The sequence below is a fragment of the Pleuronectes platessa genome, chromosome 15 (assembly GCF_947347685.1).
Source record: "Pleuronectes platessa chromosome 15, fPlePla1.1, whole genome shotgun sequence".
In the NCBI taxonomy this organism is placed as follows: Eukaryota; Metazoa; Chordata; class Actinopteri; order Pleuronectiformes; family Pleuronectidae; genus Pleuronectes; species Pleuronectes platessa.
The window spans coordinates 21,891,354-21,911,661 of NC_070640.1; the positions used below are offsets into that span (position 1 = coordinate 21,891,354).

General features: G+C 41.0%; 1 protein-coding gene across 1 annotated transcript in view; it reads right to left on the minus strand.

Moving 5' to 3' along the window:
* jam3b (junctional adhesion molecule 3b) overlaps window positions 1-9,713 on the minus strand; it is a 32,877-nt gene extending 23,164 nt beyond the window's left edge. The window contains exon 1 of the mRNA XM_053441478.1: window positions 9,568-9,713. Within this exon, the coding sequence (XP_053297453.1) occupies window positions 9,568-9,616 (49 nt within the window). The 5' untranslated portion in view covers window positions 9,617-9,713. The remainder of the gene's footprint in view (window positions 1-9,567) is intronic.
* Between the last annotated feature and the right edge of the window lie 10,595 nt (window positions 9,714-20,308).

Below are 20,308 nucleotides of genomic sequence, written 5' to 3' on the forward strand. Positions count from 1 at the left end.
TTGTTTTCTGCTGTTGTGTCTTATTTTCTCAATAAATTATTTGTTGACTCTTTGCTTTTGTATGTTGAATATTTTAGGAAGTGCACATCTGTGCTCTCTCCCTCCCTTGGTTTAAGAGAATAACTTTGAGACATGGCTTTGTTTTTAGAACTGAGTGAGACCAGAAAGCCAATTGAAACTAGTGAAGAAATTAGTCAAACACCTGAAATACAAGGCACAGTTTTGTCTTAGAAATGTCCTCTAATTTCACAAGGTTAAATGCACTTTCCTTAAAGTCAAGCTTTCCTGAAGTGGAACTCCACTGTGATGTCACTGAGGGGTCAAGTTACATTGTGTGTAATTAAGCCACCAGGTAATTAAAATGAACAAAAAATTAATTTTGATCGTATTTTTCAATGGACAAAAATGTTATTGTACTTTACTTTTAGCTTTGCATTGTGGCTTGTGAGCGCAAGTTAATAAGGGTCTAATTAATCTTTTCTTTTAAAATGTTCTATCTAATTTTCTAATCCTTTGTATGTTAGTTTCACTGTGAAAATTCAAAAGTGACAAAAAGAGAGTTGCCCGTACAATAAAGCTGTGAACTTGCGGGTTATTTTTAAGGTTACCTTTTAAGCTCTGATAGTGACCATTGTACAAATATGTTAATCTTCAGAAGTAGAGCAGTCTCATGAAAGGAAATGGGAGAGTAGATAACACGGCCATTTTGGGAGTGACTCTGCTCTCTTGGAGGATATGAGGCTAAATGTTGAGAAACTGACAATTTAGTTTAATTACAATCTTAATGGCTAAAGAAATCAGGAAATCCCTTAACGCAGATGGGCTGCGGAATATTCACTGGCTCATCCTGTTTGACCTTAATTTCTTCCTCTTTTCCATCATTTAGTCCAGGTCAATACACAGAACAGTGTTTGAACATATTTTAAATCATATGCGCCTCTTCCTTTAGTGGAGTCTTGATAATGTCAGTTAATTTGGTTAAGCTCAAACTATGTTCAGTCTCAATTCAAAACTTTACTGTTAGGCTGTGATCAGCTTTAAGGCAGCACCCTGAACATTTTGAGTGACCTGTTCCATCGATGGCAGCCTGACAAACCCCTCACGCTCAAATTCAGTCAAATTGCTTTCTTGTGCCTCTGTTGCTTTCTATGACACAGAAACCATGCAGACCGTCATGCAAAGCCCCCTCGATTGGAGCTCAGACAGGGGCCAGCCACAATGTTACAAACGCGTCATCTATGTGTGGCATCCTGACAAATATCTGAGGCACTCGCTCAACTAAGTATGCCCTCACACACATTTGGCCACAGAGCTGTGCACTGTATGTTGAGCTTCCACTCTAGCCTGATTCACGCAAAGTCTCAAACACATGGACAATCCGGGTACTCCTGATCTTTACTGACAGGATAAGGAAATTCCATTAATGTTCCTCAAAATCAACCATTTCCTTTCTCTTTAAGTATTTATTCCTGTTCCATCTAACAAAACTTGGAAGGAGGGTAGTCCACTTTGAGCAGAGAAGAGCATTCAGCTGAAGATCTTGTTGTCTGGACTTCATTCTTATCTTTCATTTGGCCTAAAAGCCACTGGTGTACAAGATCGATACCATTCAGATCAATGCCATTCAGATTACTTTCTGCCAAAAGTGCTATCAATTCCAGTTCAATCTCAACATATTTACCACTAACTAGCCCATAAGGGATAGCCCTCACACCATGTGGCCAGACAGTCTGGTAACAATCTGCCAACTCTATCTGTCCAGTCTGCTGAGCACAGACTGTGCTGTTACTGGTGGGCTTACTATAATAGCAGAGTGACTGATCTGAAACAATTAAATAGATACAATACAGCATTTACAATTGAACTGAGAAACAAAACATTACTTATCTGTAATTTACTAGTTAAAAATTATAGTTCGTTTTGGGGCGGAGGGGGCTTATTAGTTGTGTGTGGAATCAGATGAGAAGTTTGACAAACTTATGTCAGTAAATCAATATGAAACTATGGCAAACGTCTTAGTTTAGCATAAAGAAAGGAAATCACTGTGGAGGGTAACAAAATCTGCCTACCAGCAGCTTAGAAGCTTCCTAATCAACACATAGTATCTGGTCTGTTAAAGTATTTATTGGCTTTCAGCAGTTTCCAGGTGTCCAGCAGAGATTCCGGAAAGTGCATGCTCGCAGCCATGAAATGAAAACAAATAGCCCTCTTTTAAACTAATGGAGGGTTGTTGATTTACAATTTGTTTTTTGAACGGATTAAAGAAACAAGCTATAACATGTTAATTGTTGATTGTTGCCGAGTCCTTTCTTCGTCTTAAAGCAAAATGTCCCCTCACTGCTAACTTGATGTCAGGGTTATCCATCTCGGGCTAATTAGACTTATTCTAATTTGACTTGATCATGATTGGACAAAAATAGTCACGTGATATGCAGTTGGAAGACAATAATGTTGATCTCTCTTGAACTCAATTTTATTCTGCATTATTATTCTAGGTCTTACATCAACTGCCCTTGTGTTTTTTTGTTGTTTGTTACACAACGAACTGTTCTGCAGCTGCTGTAGCACTTTAGTCCAAGACACATTTTTTGATTTAATAAAAAGGGTTTCATTTATAATATTTACCAAATTTGATTTGAATAGAATGTTATTTTTTTATTTACATATGTTAATTGTGAAATGAAAAATTACTTTTGTTTGCGAGGTAACGAGAGCTCAACAGGCAACCCTGGCAGTGGGTTGGGGGTGAGGCAATTCGCCGTCCTGTATCATGATACAAGATTGTGGACGTGTGTATAACGGTACAGTCTTGGTTTCAGAATGGTCACACCCCTATATGAGGATGATATATTTTTTGGGTATGAACAAGAAAGGCCTCCTGTGCTGTTAAGTGTCATGTCTGCTGATAAAAAGTCATAGTGACATCTGAATTCCATTAGGCTCGGATTCCAAAGCAGGCTTAAGCAGTTGCAGCAAATGTCCCAAAGCAAATTTGAACCAAGATCTAATTTGTGATTTATTCTCAGAGTCAGCAGTCTCCCATATTATTTTAAGATGAACTTGAGATGGCGTGAAGAATGACTGCCAATAATCTGACGCTGGATTTCACCTCAATACTAAATGTAACACTGAACTGATAAATCAAAAAAAGACAAAATGTGACCCGCAAGAAACACTTACTGATAAATCTACTGCCTCACTACCATTATTCTATTACACACACTTACACAAACATACACACACACACAAACACAAGTTAATAATCACTAATAACTAATTTGGATGAGCACCAAGATTTCTGTGTCTTACCCCGAGCACTCTGAAATCCCCTCTCTGCAGGCTGTCCTGCCAAGTTTGGAGCTACTGAATCCCTCTTTTAAGACATGATGACTACGATCATGTAGTCTTAATGAGTAGATTCTTAACCTCTGAGAAATTATTTTTTTCCTTTTTAATTAGGAGGGTGTTATAAATATATTTCAGAACTTGGTTCTCATTCCTAAGCTACATTCAGTGCTTCTTGAGTCTAAAAATGTCAGGCTTGCCAGCACGTAATAAATAATTTCCTCATTTTATTCATTTTTAAGTTGAGAACATCAAGTAGGTCTTGCTCACTGACCAAGCTCCATCCATCATTTCTTCGCTGCCTCCCAGAGGATGCCACTAACCCGCATTAAGTCCCCCATCTGACATTAAGTGTCTCCTCAGTAAAAGGTTGCATTTACCCGCAACCATTGGCATGACCTTCTGTCAAACAGGTGCATCCACACCCCCTAATACCTCCACTGTAGCTTGATGCTCACATGAAATAAGCCTGGAGGGGGTAGATGTAGGTGTGGAGACCTATACAACCTACATTTTAACACAGGACCACATGCAACTGCTCAAAAGAGGGAGATCTAATGGTAATAGTATAACAAGCACTATCACTCACAGATACAGCTCAGATGAGATTTTCGTACACTCCTGCTTGTCACTGATTTTCATCCAAAAACCATGAAAAGAAAATGACTTTTTATCATCTCTCTTATCATCTTTCCTAAGGGTGATGTTCCAAGGTGACAATCAACATCAGGAAAAACAAATCTGTAATCACAACAGACAAAAGTAACTTTTCTCCAGCTTGCGCAAGCTGTTTTGAGATTCTAGGCACTAGATATTTGACTTCTCTGGGATCTCGTCTCGAAGGAAACACACACATACACAGTTTTGTTTATGAGCTACCTCTGATATATTGTTGGTATTGTGCCTACATGTCATCAGATGAGTTTAATCATCATCAGTCACTGGTTCTATAATATAATCCAGAGAATGAGATAAACAAAAGATAGATTTCTGATTTTATTTCAGGTCAGTAAGACTGTACAGTCATATTTCATTCTGCCAAGAATCATCTTAAACAATGTTTATCACCGACTGATAACTCATGGTCTTTTTAATGAAAACTGAAACTGTGAACTCCTCCAGGAAGCTTAAAAAATCCGGTTCAAAATGAGGCAGAAAAGCTTTTAGCCATTACACAGGCTACCTTTCAAGATCATTTTAATATTTTAGTATGATAGTAGGGCTTACCTGGCTCTGGTTCCTGCCATTAATAGTCCCTGGAATCCCTATGTGACCTAACATGATCAAACATCATCTGGGCTGTAATGTTATTTTAGTTCTATTGCTGTTTTTTCATCATAATTCACGTTCGAATAAAAAACGATCTCGGAACCAGAGAGAAGAAGCTGATATGTTGAGCTGTTGTAAGTATATAAGTTTTGTATATGGTCATTATAACAACGGATGTTTTTAATGGCAGAGCCGATGGTTTGGAAAGAACTGTGATCAAACACCTGAGGTTGTCAGATGACTTGGCCTTGTGGCTATTTTTAGATGGTAATTGCCCTTTTGTTACAGCCCGGTAAACAAAAGATGAATCCACAGCGATTATCTGGTTATGACTCTCAGTGGGAGCGCAGCCTCCAGCTCTTTCCTCTCTGACCGACAGCAGCTCAGCCACATGCAGTTCATTCATTGCCTCTGCCATGTCATTAATGAAACCCCTAATTATTTCACTAAGCTGACAGCATCCCAATGTTTGATCGATGCTGGTCTCTTTTGACCTATTGATGTACTCCGTCAGTATCCAGTGAACACACGAGCAGAAAATCCTCTGTGGAGCCTCGTCCCCCCAGGGACCATGTGACCACAGATATCATCAAACAGGAAGCGACTCTTGTGCTGCCCTAAGCTCAGACCGCCAGTATGGAGGCATCTTAGAGATTATCCTGTTGATCTGCTGTATCTAAACATTGAATAATAATGTTTTGTCTAAACAAACAATCACGTTAGCAGACTATGGGTGAAAAGACACAATTTCCAAAAGCTCATTACTCTAAACAGGATGACAATTACCTCCCTTTCTCCTGAATACCTCTCTTGGTCGTAGCCCTGGTAGTAGTTTAGAAACCTTTAGAAACCTAAATTACTACAAAACCTTAGAAGAGAACATTCTTTCTCCAAACTGAGACCATTATAACATTTTCATTTGGAGTTTTTGAACTGTATGCAGTGCCTGGAGGCTGGTTCCAGTTTATGGTTCTTTCACATGGTAGTCTTATTGACATTTGAAGCACGCACATGCCACTGCCATTTCTGGAACGTGAGCATATTAACATTTGCCTTTCAACCTCGGCATCTGCTGTGGGTTCCTACAAGCGAGCTCTGATAAAAGCGGGGTGCTGTATTCCTTCTCTGTGTCAAGTTAAAGTGGATTTCTGTCTCAGGAGATGAAGCGTCACACCCTGCTTGTTTTCTGAATGCCTCAACTAGCAACAGTGCTGAGCTTTATTCACCACTCCCCCTTTCGGCTCTGACCTCAGCCAGCTCATCAACAGGCCTCCCTTTTATCTCAGAGGAAAACAGGTGGTTATGATTGTTAGGCAGTGCGCATATGATGAGAAAGACTCTCCCTTCATGTGTTTTCTATTTGGAATGCTGCATTTGCTAACGTGCACACTCAGGTTTGGGAGGGACGCAGAAGATATTTCTGGTCACGCCTGCATTGCTGCTCCAAACACCACTGCCCACTCCTGCTCAGCTGTTTCTACTCATTCCACAGGAAGGAGCATGTGCCACTTTGACTTTATTCCGTGCACACATACACATGACTGACTGCAGTGATATGAAAATGATTGCAAAACTGTGTTATTTTGTTCAAACATTATTACACAACTCGCAGTTAGGCAATAAGGACAAACAAGCCCATGGTAACAGCAAAATTCTCTCCTGTTGAGCGCAGAATGACAGCTATGATAAATGTGTTATGCCCCTGACACATCTCACTCAGGGGTGTCTGCTGAGATGAACTCCTGACTTTTGAAAAACAAATGCAGTGCATCAAGGGACCTTTTTTGAATTTTCTGTCCCTGTTTTACTCTGCCATTTACTTCTCTACAGTAAAATGTCAGACTGTATGTGACTTGCCCACAGGGGCCGTACATGCCATTCAGAGAGTGCTTCAAACATTTGCTCACAAGCTTTGGGTGAGTAGGGAAACATCTGACAACGTGCACCTCCGAGGGGAACCGCTATCAGCAGTTATCTTGGGGCACACTGACTCCTGCCACTCCAAACGGCTGTGCCACACATGCCAAACAATGTGAAAAGAGCCAAGACTAGGCTCAACTGCAGACAAATGTTTGAAGTGTGCTGGGTAGAGTCATCCAATGAGAACCCCAGTCAAAGCTCTGTGAGTGATGCAATGACTTATCAGCAACGAACACAGGGAAGGCTCAACAACAACCAGAGGACAGATTTCTCCCTTATCTTATCCATTCAGATAAAGTGTGGCTCCAATTGGATTAGGCTGACATCCATGAGTGAAAACAAAGATAATGTGAAGTCATAAAAATGCCAATTATCTAAGGAGGAAAATTCAAATTCAACACTTGAGCATGTGTGAAGGTCATTAATTGAGCCTGATACATTATGTGCCCAATTTGAGTGTACTTTTCAGGTAGTTTCTGATCAGGTTTTACAATTGTATTTTTGCTACTGTTCTTACAGTTAAATAAAAAAATACAGCAACAAGGTCTGACATGTTCAGATGTCTGCACGTGGTTCATGCGAGTGTCAAAGCAGTGATCTCAACGTTTATATTAGCTCAGTACTAATCCACTCCACATATCTTGGCCATACTCTTGGCAGGAGGGGTTCTGGCCAACGTCCCCGGAAAAGTCCGAACCACTTTCTTTGGAATATTTTGAGTGAAATGGCTCAGATGAAGCCAACAATGGAAAATATCAATGCATTCCATTAGATCAGATTGGAAAGTCTGCTGTAAGCAGGTCTGTTTAAAATAACAATGGCTCTCGTCTTTCGCTCTGCTGACAGATGTCTGTGCTGATATATGCAGCTATGTTCAGTCGTGCTGGCTTTGGCCTTCACTTGGTACTGCTGGAGTTGCGAGGCCATTAAGTTGGTCGTTTCCCAAAGAATGTCATGAATCGAAAATAACAAGCAGAGTGTGACCCACAGAGCAAGCCCAACTCACTTTATGGAACGTCACAAACTGAATTTGGAGCAGAGCTATTCCACAATACAACAAACATTCTAATTACAGTCAGTTCCTATTAGTAATAAGTGCCTATCAGCACCAATTAGTAATTCATAACACGGCTTGTGGCCAGCTTCTGTCAAGCCAGATTTGTCCTGTTTCTAAAGACAGAGGCAAAGCTGGCTGGGGGCGAGTCGGCCACATGGCTAAGCCCTGCCCAGGCAAGACAAAAGAAATTCTTAAATCATCGCCAGTTCACTGCCCCCCCCCTGAAAATGTCAATTTAACTGCTATCATGCCCTGCCACAAATTCACACAGGGGAATGTCATTAAGAGAAGTGACTTTGAAATGTATCGCTCAGGAAAAAAAATTTGCACACAGCCTCGAGGTATGTCAGGAGAGAACAGTGTCGAGCACAGCAACAGATTTCAAACAAGCTCCACAGCGATTCCTAATTAAGCAAAGAGAATGAGCCAATTCATACACGTGAGAGATCACAGCAGGGTCTTATGTCAGCACTTTCCTTTGATCTATATCCCCATGCCCTCACACCTTGCTTCATCTTCATCCAACATGAAACCAGTGAAAAACCAGCAGCACATTTTATAATGAACCGTGATGGTAACATTATCACCACAGTACACAGTAGTAATGCGTGGACAGAGAAAAGGTACTTCATCGAACACTTAAAACAAAAGGAACGCTCATGAACCTCTGAGCCAAGTTTTTTTTTTTAGCACGATCAAAGAAGGCCATAAGAAGATTACTTTCCATATCAGGGATGCAATGAAGGGTACATTACTTCAACCCATGAATTTTTTCCTTTTCTTTTTTCAGCCTCATGATTAAAATTATAGATTTAGTTAGCCCTGGTTAAAGTATTTTACTTACTGAGAGACATATAAAAAGCAAACATAAATCAAAAAGATTATGAATTTATCGCTACATTGCACAGCAACAAGTGGCATTCGCTATTTTATCTCAAATCGGTCTTGTATTAATAGTAATTTTCAGACATATATTTATGAGAGGTTCTCGACTCTTACAGGTTGAGTTACGTTTATCTTGTCCAACTGCTGGAATGATAAACTGGGGGTAGTCAGTCTTTCTTTAGGCCGAGGTGGGGGGGCAGTGGAACGAATTGATTTAGTGGCTGGTTGTGTTTTCAGCAGCTCCAGCTCAGGAGCGCTTTGAAAGGGTCCAGCGGACGCGGGAGGAGGAGGAGGTGGAGGAGGGGGGCCCAGGACACTCGGTGGCCCGGGCTCCTGCTCTGGCTCCTCCCGCGGACAGCCCCGCTGTTTATTCCGCCGCAGAGAGGAGGAGGAAAATAACCGTTATCTCGCATCACTTGTTCCAACATCTCTGCCTCCGCCGCAGCTCCAAACCCGCGTTAAATAGTTAACGGAGCAGCGAAACCGCTCTGAAACCACATTCACCTCACACACACGGAGTCAACTCGCGAGACTGAAACTTTCTGTTCATCCCAAAGTGAGGAGGAAAGGAGAGAAGACACAAAACGTGACGGCTGGAGCGGGCTGTGAAATGCGCCGCTACCTGACCTGCTGTGAGACCCGCCATGCTAACATGTGGCTACACACGGAGAGTTTGTTTCACCCCACAGCAACAGACGCTTTTCCACCATTAAAATTAATATCAGACATTCAATAGCGGAGGCAGAGTTAGCGATGCGGTTTGAGTGCGAAACAATAGCAGCTTAAAAATCAGCGCTTCTCCGCGTACATCTGCAAGTGGCGTTAACAGCAAGTTGTTTCTAAAATGGCGACTATATTTGCCTTTTTTAAGAGAATTAAAAACTATATTAGCTCCGTGCCGGGAGGACCGTGCTCGCTGTCAGTCTTCCCCGAGTTTAACAGAAGACGGGGTCACTTTCTGAGGCGAACTCCGCTATTTCAGATGAAAAACCTCGACCAAACACACGCAGAAGTGACGAGTAATGGACGGCTTCTCTCTTAGTGTTAGTACAGCAACGGCAGCCGGTGAGAAAGCATATAAAAGTACTTACAGTGAGTTGAGAGGAGAGTCAGGAGACAAGCCAGACGTGCTTTCGCCATCTTGGAATCGATGCAATGCTCGGTTTGACTGGAGCGTACATGCGCAAAGTGGCGACGCAACCGATGGAGCGAGGGAGAGAGAGGTAGGCAGGGAGTGGGAGAGCGAGAGAGAGAGAGGGAGGGAGGGACAGAAGGAGGGAGGGGGTATCTATTATATTGCGGTCTCCATAGCGACCAGGAGCATCACTCACTCAGAAAGGACTTTATAGTTGACACGAGGTGGGAGGCTTCTCACTGCGGTGGATTTATACCGTACAGATCCAGGCAGCAGCTGGGGGCTCAGATAGGAAACACTCCGGCCTCCCCTCTCCTCTTGTGTCTGTGGGATTATTCCATTCAATTCTGTTTAATTTGTCTTGTGCCACATCACCACATACATTTCTTTGAGGCACTTTACAACAGGTCCCACAACCAGAAAACACTTTAATCGCCTGCAGAGAGAACAAATAGTCACTTTTAAAGGGATAGTTCACCCAAAAATATAAATTCACTCATTATCAATGCTCACCACTATGCTGCTTGGGGGGGCGGTTGAACTGTTTGAGTTCACTAAACACTTTTTAAGTTTCAGGGGTTAAACAGTGTTGCAGCTAAATCCAATCCAATTGAAGTAAATGGCGTCCGGACACTTGGATGACCCAACAGGAGCAGTATGGAGGCATTTTATGTTTTCTTTTCTGTTGATTTTTTCATTTGAAGAATTGGTCACCAGCTACCTCAATTGGATTTAGCTGTTTACCCCTGAAACTCCAAAAGTGTTTTGTGGTCTCAAACACTTCCCCCAACCCTCCATCGGCATAGTGGCGTTTTTATAATTAGTGAATTTACATTTTTGGGGGAACTATCCCTTTTAAAAATAGAAACCTCAGACTCAGTGTGGGCTGCCATCTGCTTCGACCTGTTGGGTGAGAGGAGAAATACTGTGGAGAATGGAAAAGGTGGGTGGAAAAGAGTGGAGAGAAGAGAGAGAGAGAGAGGTGGGGGCTGTTGTGTAACCATATAGGTGATGAAAATCAATAAGAGTGACATATGATATTGTTGTTAATGATAGCAGCATCGGTTCTGATGATGATGATGATTGTTGTTATTACCTAGTGTCAGATCGAGATCCTGCAGTTCTAAAGTGGTACCTAGAGAGAGAGAGAGAGAGAGAGAGAGAGAGAGAGTATAGTTGAGAAAAAACAACACAAAATAAGTGGCATGCAGAGGGAGAGAGAGAAGTGCTTAGTGCGTGCTGGCTTAGCGCGTGGTGGGAGTTCCCTCCACGCACAAGACAGGTGAATAACAAAGTAGTGTATAGTCTCTTAAACAGACCACATTCACAGTTTACCTCAATCAAGAGGAAGAATGGGAAACTGTCAAGAGGCAATATCACATTTATTGACCTCTATGACTAAAACCTTAGGCGAAAAAAACTATTAGGCAATTTCCATTTCACTATAAATCCAATTTCAAGCTGTAGAGGTTTCTTGGACAGCAAATAAAAAATTCGGTCTGTAATTATTTCTCTTCTTGTGCATGAGAGGCCATTTCAATGTCCCTAGAAATGTGTAATAGTTGTTGAGCTTGGTACGTTGTCAGCACTGTGACCAACATCATAGGCTACGACAGGCTTTCAATAAAATATTCACTGGCAGTTCTTCATCGGCTGTAAATCATAGCCCTGTCCGGGAGTGCAGGCCTGTGCATATGTCAGATCCTGGTGACAGGCACTGCAGCCATGTCAGCCCAGAGCTTTCCTACCTTTATGCACATGATGGAACAACCGCAGCCTCGCACCGTCCCCGTCTCTGTCCACAGGCCTCCAGTGTCACATTCATTGCTTGCATCAAGCAGTTTACTCCCTCTGAGCCCTGTTATAACTCTACATTGACAGCTGATGCAGCCAGGAATATAAATGCTCTTCAGCCCATGCCTGTGACACACTAGTCAGCCACATCAAGCAGCTCCCCAACAGGCAAAACAAGGTTACCTGCATCTGTGTGGTGGAGAAACTCCAGAAACCCACGACCATTTGACATGATCACACAGTGTGTATCAATACTGCATCATCATAGACTCATAAAAGTCTAATGTAACATGATTGCAGTCCTCACTACATACTTCATTACCTACAGGATGTCTAAATATAGAAGTATGTCTAATTATGCCGGGACGCTTATGAATTGTGTTACATAACACATGTAAATCTGTAATTCATTTACAGACTGCAATGTGAATCAGGTGTGGGTTTAACCACACTGTTGCCTAAAGGGGAAAATGTAAAGATAACAGTTATTAATACCCCTTTTTATATATGGATTTGTTCAGAAACAATTCCAATACCACGATTACAAATAAACAGTGAGAATGATGATGTCTAAATTTAAACTGTAGAATGATCGTCTTCGTGCATTAGCGATACACCCAAGATGTGTGTAAGCTGAATTTGCACACGGTTTTGGAAACTGTCATTAGAACCATCTCACAGTGTGAAATTGGAATTTTTGAGATAAATGTTCAAGAAAAAGAAGTTTGACTCACAGAGCGGCACCCTCATTCAGAAACGATTCTTTCATCTTAGCAGTCTGTGTGGGAAAAAGCAGAGTTTTGCCTGGGCTGTTCCACTTCCATTGTGTGCAGCTGATTTTGTACTGTTTATTTATTTATTTCATTTATTCAAAAGCTTAATCCTCTCACTTGTTACAGCATTTAAAATGATTAAAAAATTTACCAAAAAAATATTAATAGCTGTTGTATCTACACATTGTTTTTGTCATTTTACAGTATTTCAACACCCTAATAAAAACATGGTCATTTCCATCACTGTTTTTATTCAATCAGATTTGAAATGTTAATAGAAGCATATATCTGCAATCCAACCACAGTATGGAAATCAAGTTTTAGTGTAGGTTATGACGAATATAGTCGTATAAATACATCGTCTTATGAGGTGTCATTAAGATCCTAAAGCACGATAATCCTTTCACGTAATATAGCACATATTTTGTACTATATTACGTGAAAGGATTTATATATATATATATATATATGTGTATTTGATTCCTTGTTTTGGATTAGAGATAACCTTCATGTCTGTTCTTCATTAAAACATTGTTATACATGCACACAAACACACACACACACAAACACACATATGTTTATAATTCTATCTTAGTGAGAATAGGTTACCCTAACCTTAACCATAACAACTCTAACCCTAACCCTGACCTAAATATTACCCTCAAACAGTGAGGATCTCACTCTGTAGTGTCTAAAATGGTCCTCACAAAGAAGTAGAGGAACACACACAGACACACACACACATACACACACACTGACACACACGCACACACATCCAAAGTCTCATTGTGCGCTGAAGTTTTATTACTCACTCTGAACACGTCCACCATCATTGTTCCTAGTAAACTCACAGACGTGGTCACCGGAGCATTTCTGTGCAACTCTCTACTGCTTATGTGTGTCTGGAAAACCTGGTTTTACAGTGCAAAATAAATTAGAGTGATCATTAAAGTGTGTGTTTTTCCCCAGTTATTGTGTTATGGCAAACAGAACTGGACCGCGGGGCCTTCATGTACTGAGCTCCTGCAGCCTGTGGGGAGATGATGTCAAACCGAGTGAGCTGTTCTGTGTGTGTGTGAGTTTAAAATGATGATGAAGGATGCAGAGGCAGATTCAATGAGAGACTGATTATTCTTTGTAGCTTAAATCTATTTCAGCTCGTTTCCTGTTCCTGCTGATGTGTTGTTGCACTACTGCCCTTTGACTGCTCCTATTACGACTTTTGAGTGTGTGTGACTTTAATTGTGTTTTTGCTCATTAATATTTATGTCACTGTGTGCACAGCTGCGGTGCCTGTCATGATTCCTATTTCTTGGCCAAGGATTTCTCGGCAGAGCGGAGTTTTTAATCCCGATAAAAACAACTCCGTTACATAAAACACGGGGAGCACATTTGTATTCCACTGACACGTTGTAACAAAAACTGACATCAAAAATCTAAATATATCAAACTTTCTGCTCTCTGTTGTCATATTTTTGTTTTAGTTTTTTTCTATTCTTTCCGTTCAGCTGTGATAAGGTCCTTTGCTGGTCAGAGTCCCTGCATGGCGGGTGTATCTCCACACACAGACAGGCCTCCATGGATGCCAGATGGTAATATCTGATGGCATCCCAAAGGACCTGAAATTCCGCCCTAGTCTTTTATTGCTGTCATGCCAAGTCAATCCCGCACCATGAACATGGCACGGCAGAACACTCGGTATAAGGCCAAAATACAGTTCAGATTCACTGTAAATTTCCCCCCTGAATTTATTGTTAAAAAATCAATCTTCTCACAGCTTGAAGCGCAAACATTACCACTTTATTATTGTTCAGATGAATCATGGGAGATTTGTGCACCTACTCAGAGAGGCTGCTGTCACCACTGCCAAACGCAAACATCCCTGCCATCAGCTCACAGTTACAAGGCTGAGTCTGCGCTCGAAGAATGTTTTCCTCTCAATGAGTAATGAAAAAAACTCTCTGAGTAGGGACTTAGTTTTTTAAACATGCATGCCATGATAATAAATGCAGCAAAAACAAGCTCCTGATACAGAGCTGACAGCAAGGGGACAATGGCGTGTGCTCAACGGGCTACATTGCCTTGTGCCCAACATTTTTATATTGCAGTGAAATGAAACAGTGATTTTTCACACTAGTGTACATTACTATTTAATATGTTTTCTTCTCAAGACTGCTCGGTTTCTCACGCCCTTTTCGAGACATCATGCTTGCACTGTAGCGTGTTAAATTCTGCAGCTGTGTGGCAAATTTCATGTCACATGTACCTGCCATACAATCCAACCTGCAAAGGAACATGCTTCTTTACAGAGGTAGATTCTCTGCATTCCTACACTGGCTTCACCTGTTTGAGAAACCGAGAGAGAACATTGACATTTTACATCCTAAAACAGAAGGAATGGAGTGAACCTTCCTGACAAATACTATGATTTAGAGACTTATTACGTAGTAATTAGTTAATTAAAGCGGTTGATACATTTCTTTAAGTAACAGAGAACCTCAACAGACACTCAAGTTACGGCTCCACGCCCACTAGCGTTTCAGCGATGTAATTGCAGAGCGTCGCACACACACCTACGCACAACTAGGAATGTCCACAATAGCATAGGCCCTGTGCATAGGCTACGTGCATACCTACCGCATACCATTATTATTATTATGGAGAACTTGCCAGCTGTTCGAATGTGTTTGTCCTTTCCGGCTCTGATTTGGCCTTTGCCCATGTTGATACTTTTTGGAAATTAGTATGAGAGGCACAATATTGTTTTGAACTAGTGTAAATTACAACTTAACCATGTTAACATGTTAACAAATGTTAAGCAAAATATGTAAAATATATACCATGTGAACTCAAGGTTCCTGAATGTATACAATGTCAATTATCAACTGTTAATCACCAAAACTTTTTTAATACTGTACAGTAAAGGTCAGGGACTAACAGTAATTGGGATTCGCCATCTATAAACAATGAAGGTTTTGTATAAAATACTGTGTCACTCTATCAATTAGATTTGTATAATTTGATTAATGGGTGAAAACTTGCTTGTGACAGAAAAGGAAAGTCGGTAGTGAGCAGTCAGTTACTAATGTGGATAAAAAACCTCTAATTAAAACCTTGTTGGACTTGCCCCGGGTCAAAACAATACTCATTCAATACAGTATTCCTATCATCTTGATAAAACATCTGCAAAAAGAAATTCCAAACGAGGATATTTTGAGTTTGGTGAGGACTGTGTTATGGGAAAGGAAGGAAGGAAAATATAACAGAACATGTTCCCCTTACAGTTCAGTTATTTCAATACAACAATGATGTTGTGTCCCACAGAGTGTACTCAGATACAACACAACTAAATTATGTACCAAACGCATCAGGTTTCCCATCATGATGTGGATGGAGGGAAGTAGAACTCTGCAACACACCCCACTCTCACAATCACACACACACACACACACACACACACACACACACACACACACACACACACACACACTTTCCACCCGCACGTACTGTACATAGACACTGCATTTCCTCTTTTGTTTTCTTTGTGTTCCTGGTGTCTTTTGAATAATAGAAGTGGCTAGAGACTTATTGAATTCTCAGATTTACTTTCAGCACTTAGAACAACACTCGCCCTTTCTCCATTCAGTCAAAACTCATGCTGCTGGCACTAAGCCTACATAAAATTCACAAACCTTCCTCTCCTTCTTCTTACGTACTGAGCTTTCTCTGACATTGCACTCGCAGAGAATGGGATGGACAACATGAGTAAGAGATGTTGAGCAATGCATTAACCTGGGAGTTCATAAACAGTAGGGGTATTTACTTATTTCTTTTCTTGAAATATTTAGTATTCCCTTCACAAGAGCTAATTTGCTCAAGGCGTTACCATGTGTTAGTCTCCCAGTCACATTCACAAAACTGTGCCCTGCTCTTCTATATTCATATCTTCAGCTTTATTCTTGGAGAAAATTTGTCTAGTGCTGATAATTGCACCATAGAGAAGGATATTGCCTGTCAGTTTTGAGAAATGTAATTTTAGAATAACTTTTTATAAACCATTAGCCATTAAACACCAAGAACCACTCTTTTAAAATGTTACTCAACTCCTTCAGTGCAACCACAAGACTAAATCCTGATAATACCGTCATTTCCAGACTTTTTAGTGGCGCCATGTTTGGCCTGATGTTTGTCACATACATGTAAGTTCTCAGTAGGATGGATCATTTCTCCCACTTTCCTGAATTGAAACCAAATATCCCGGATACGAGTATTGCCATCCTGTTCTAAAGGTGTCATTTGGAACCAGAGACTGCACATTAGCAATCAGGGGACTTGATCAGTCTCAGCTGCCAATCATGAAGTCCCAACCCTTTTTCACAGCAACAACTTACCAGAAAAAAGGAAGCTTGAATAGCAATGTGAAGAAGAACTACCTAAACTAAAAATGTGTGTTTGGATTTTTCAGTTGGGTCCATGTTTCATTCACTAACATGGGGAAGGCAGGGTTTATGACCTAGACTTTGGCAAGCCACTTTTGTAACAGCCTCAATGGTTCTTTGTGTTTAGTGCTAACTTCTTGGATGCTAACATACTGACATGGTGATGTAATACATCTGTTATTACTGTTGAGGAATTTTTGAACTTCCTCACACATTAATGTTGATGCCACTATATATAATATATTGTATATTACACATTACATCTGTACAGGAGAATTGTGCCAGTCTAAATTCCACAGATACCCCCTTCTCTCTCTAAGCAGTTCCAAGGTTAGGTTAAAGATAAAGGTTAATTGTTGTGTCCACGTTGAGGGACTTTCATATCTAACTCAGATGCCCCAGACAGAGAACCACCAACTTCTACTCTCACCACCTTTAACTCTTTTGCGGTTTTTAATATGTCTTTTTATGACTGACGACTCAATAGTTCCCCTTTGCGCAGAAGGTTGTAATATTACCAGAAGAATGTACAACAACGCTGACGCTATGTAAAGAGGTTTGATTAACTACCTAGTTAATTGGGTAATTCAGTCAATGATGGAAAAGAGACCAGCGTTGGTAGCCAAGCGTCTTTAAAATGCTCAAAATGTCTGATGTAGAGCAAAACAAACTAGCTATTCTGGAAATCAACTGTTAGATGAATGATAAGTACTTACACATATAGGCACAAAGAAAATAATCATAAGAAGTTGATATATCGACTAAATCACAGATGTTTTGTGAAAGATGTCAGTGTCGACTACACTGACTTATGATTGGCACCTTGTTTGTTCGTTTCAGATCTGAGAGTATTACAGTATGTGTTGTGCTTCGACATCCATTTGGGTACATAGCAGAGCAACCGAGTGGAGGGAGACCGTTTTTCAAACTTTCACTGTGGCCCATTGGATAAAAAAATGGTGATAGACCATGGTCACATTAACAATCAACTCAATTATTGACTAATTTGCCAGTCATCCATCATCCAAACCCATTTGTCAACCTGTAATTGAAAGCAACACAAAACAAATGAGTACCCCAAAAACTGGGAGCTTGCATACAGTACATCAGGAAGCCAAATTAATTGGCATCAGAACATTTGATTATGCTGCACATGCTGCTTATATAACTGATGACTTTAAATGGAAAGTAAAACTTCACTAATGTAAATGTGAGTTTATAAAGGCAAAAATATTTATTTCGGGAGGAACTTCCAGTTGTCTTCTTTAGCTCTTAGTGACCTTGAGGTGCACCAGCCTCAGTAAACACTTCAAACTGTGACTCTGTGTCCTCATTACAGGCAAACACACACACGTGTACCACCAGACTGCTCACAAGCAAAGCCTTCTGCTGCTCTCCCACCTCAGGCAAACCATTTGTTTTTCCCCCACTCACACTAGCCTACATCTCGCCTCTCCACTCCGAAATCCCCCCAGTAACCGAACACATTGCATTATTGGGCCCGCAGTTTAGTTGTGCAGCTTTTCAAAGACCAGATGGACGAGTGGGTGCGCACTAAGAAGAGGAGAAATCCTCTCTGCTTGCTTGGCTTTAGTAAGAGTCAACATTCACCAACCTTGATAGTATCTGCAGCAAACATCCACAGTATGTTTCCACAAGAGCAGGGACTCTACAATTAGAAACGTCCTTTTACATACTAAAATTGTCAAAATGAAGCCTTTAAATTCATATTAGTTTAACAATGAGTGCAATATTTTGATTATTGGTTTGAACTCCAGAATGAATATTAGTTGACCAAGAGCAGCAACTGATAAATACTCGAGGTAACATCACAGTGTCATACTACTTGAACCATCATCTTATCAAATGGTACATAGGGAAAAATACAGTTCATACATAAAACAAACCCCTCTTCCACAGGTGTTGGACTAAACACGTGTCATCATGGCAAAAAGAAGAATCCACACATCATTCCTGCTCATACAAGGCTTTCTGATATATGGTTTCTGTGCAATATTTCAATGAGAACTCTGATATCAGGCATTTAGGCTATATGTTCATTCAAATGTAAATCTGGCTCAAGTACTTTTTCTTAGACCTAATGGTTGAATTAAGTCACTGCAGTTGATCCTGCAGAGTCATGACCAAATGCTGATTCTCAGTAGCCCAAAGTTCAATGTCATGGGGATGATTTAGGGGAAAGGCAGAGAATCAACAGAGTCAAAAGGATACATCAGCTGGAAACCATGACTATCAGTAAAAAGTGTTGTGCTAGTCCCTCTGGTAGCTGTGAAAATATTTCACTTCATCAAATGGATGTGGAGTCATGTTAGTCGGCCTGATGAAGCACAACCACTGCTCCTCCAAGCAACATAAAGACTTGTCATCTACGCTGCCAGAATGTGCTCAGCAGGAGATCAGCAGACCAGCAGAGCCAACCCTGGAACAATTTGAGTTCACTTAAACCTCTGCACCTCACCATGACACTGAGCTGGTCCCATTGGAGGCAGATACAGTATGATCATACCTCTTTTTCTATTTGCCAACATGGCAGGACTGTTGTGCAGCATCTGGGCCGGCATATGCAAAGAGGGTGAGCTTCAGCAGATGCCGGTAAATCTTTGTTCATTCTCATCTGAAATACATCTGGCACTCAAAATACACCTTGGTCTACACGCTCCCAATAATTCATGGTCCCACCACAAGAAATTCAGTAGGACTAAAGAGCTGTTTCCACCTTAGAACTGAGGATTTTTACATGAATATTATCTACTCACAAAAAACTCCTTAACGTGTAATTATATGGCTGTTTATTTCAGACCTCTGTCCTGATGCCAATCAAGTTAACTGATTGCTTTTTAACTTCAATTAACTCCATTGCTACCCATTTCATTGGAGTGTGCACCCTTTTAAAAATAACTGTAAAATAACTGACTGCGTAGCTCTTTGGAGGAAATATAGATTAAATCAATATACAACATTTAATTCAACAGATATGAGCAATATATACGAGAATAGCTGAGAAGCAGGCAGGGAGAGCAATACACCCCTCTTAAGTACAAGCTCAGTAAAGTTATCGACCGGTCGGGCACTGAAGCCCATCGCAGCCCTACTAAGGGAGCAGACAGCAGCGCGGCCGTCCAAGCCCTGTGGACTTTGCTGATGCAGGTTCTTCACACGCCCAGAGAGAGCCCTGATTGATTAGGCATTCAGCAGCTGAGGGACTCGGTCTCACGTTAACTCAGGCTGACATGCTTTTTCACATCATGCAGTCCCAGTCAATGGTTCCTTCCCTCAGAGGTAGAGTGTATGATGCCCACACTCCACGGCCCTATATGTGCCAGTCAAGATGGCCTGATTCATTTACTAAACGTTTGGCTTACAGCTCTGACTCTCATAACACACGGTCATTTCTGTAACACACATTAATACTTCAGCCGTTTTGCACTCAGCGAGCATCTTTTTGTGAAAAATGAAACCTTTCCTCACGCTTTGTGCCTGAGGGAGGGAAGTTGTCAGTTATCCAGCCGGGCGCCTGCCAGATCTCCATTTCATTTCATTTATTGCTCCTCTTGTGGTCTGCTGGAGATTGTGTTGCAATGTGGTTTTATATTTTGACTTTAAAGAACCTGGTCTGATTTATTATAAAACATTTTCAGAGAGACTTCAGACAAAATCAATCAATCAATGA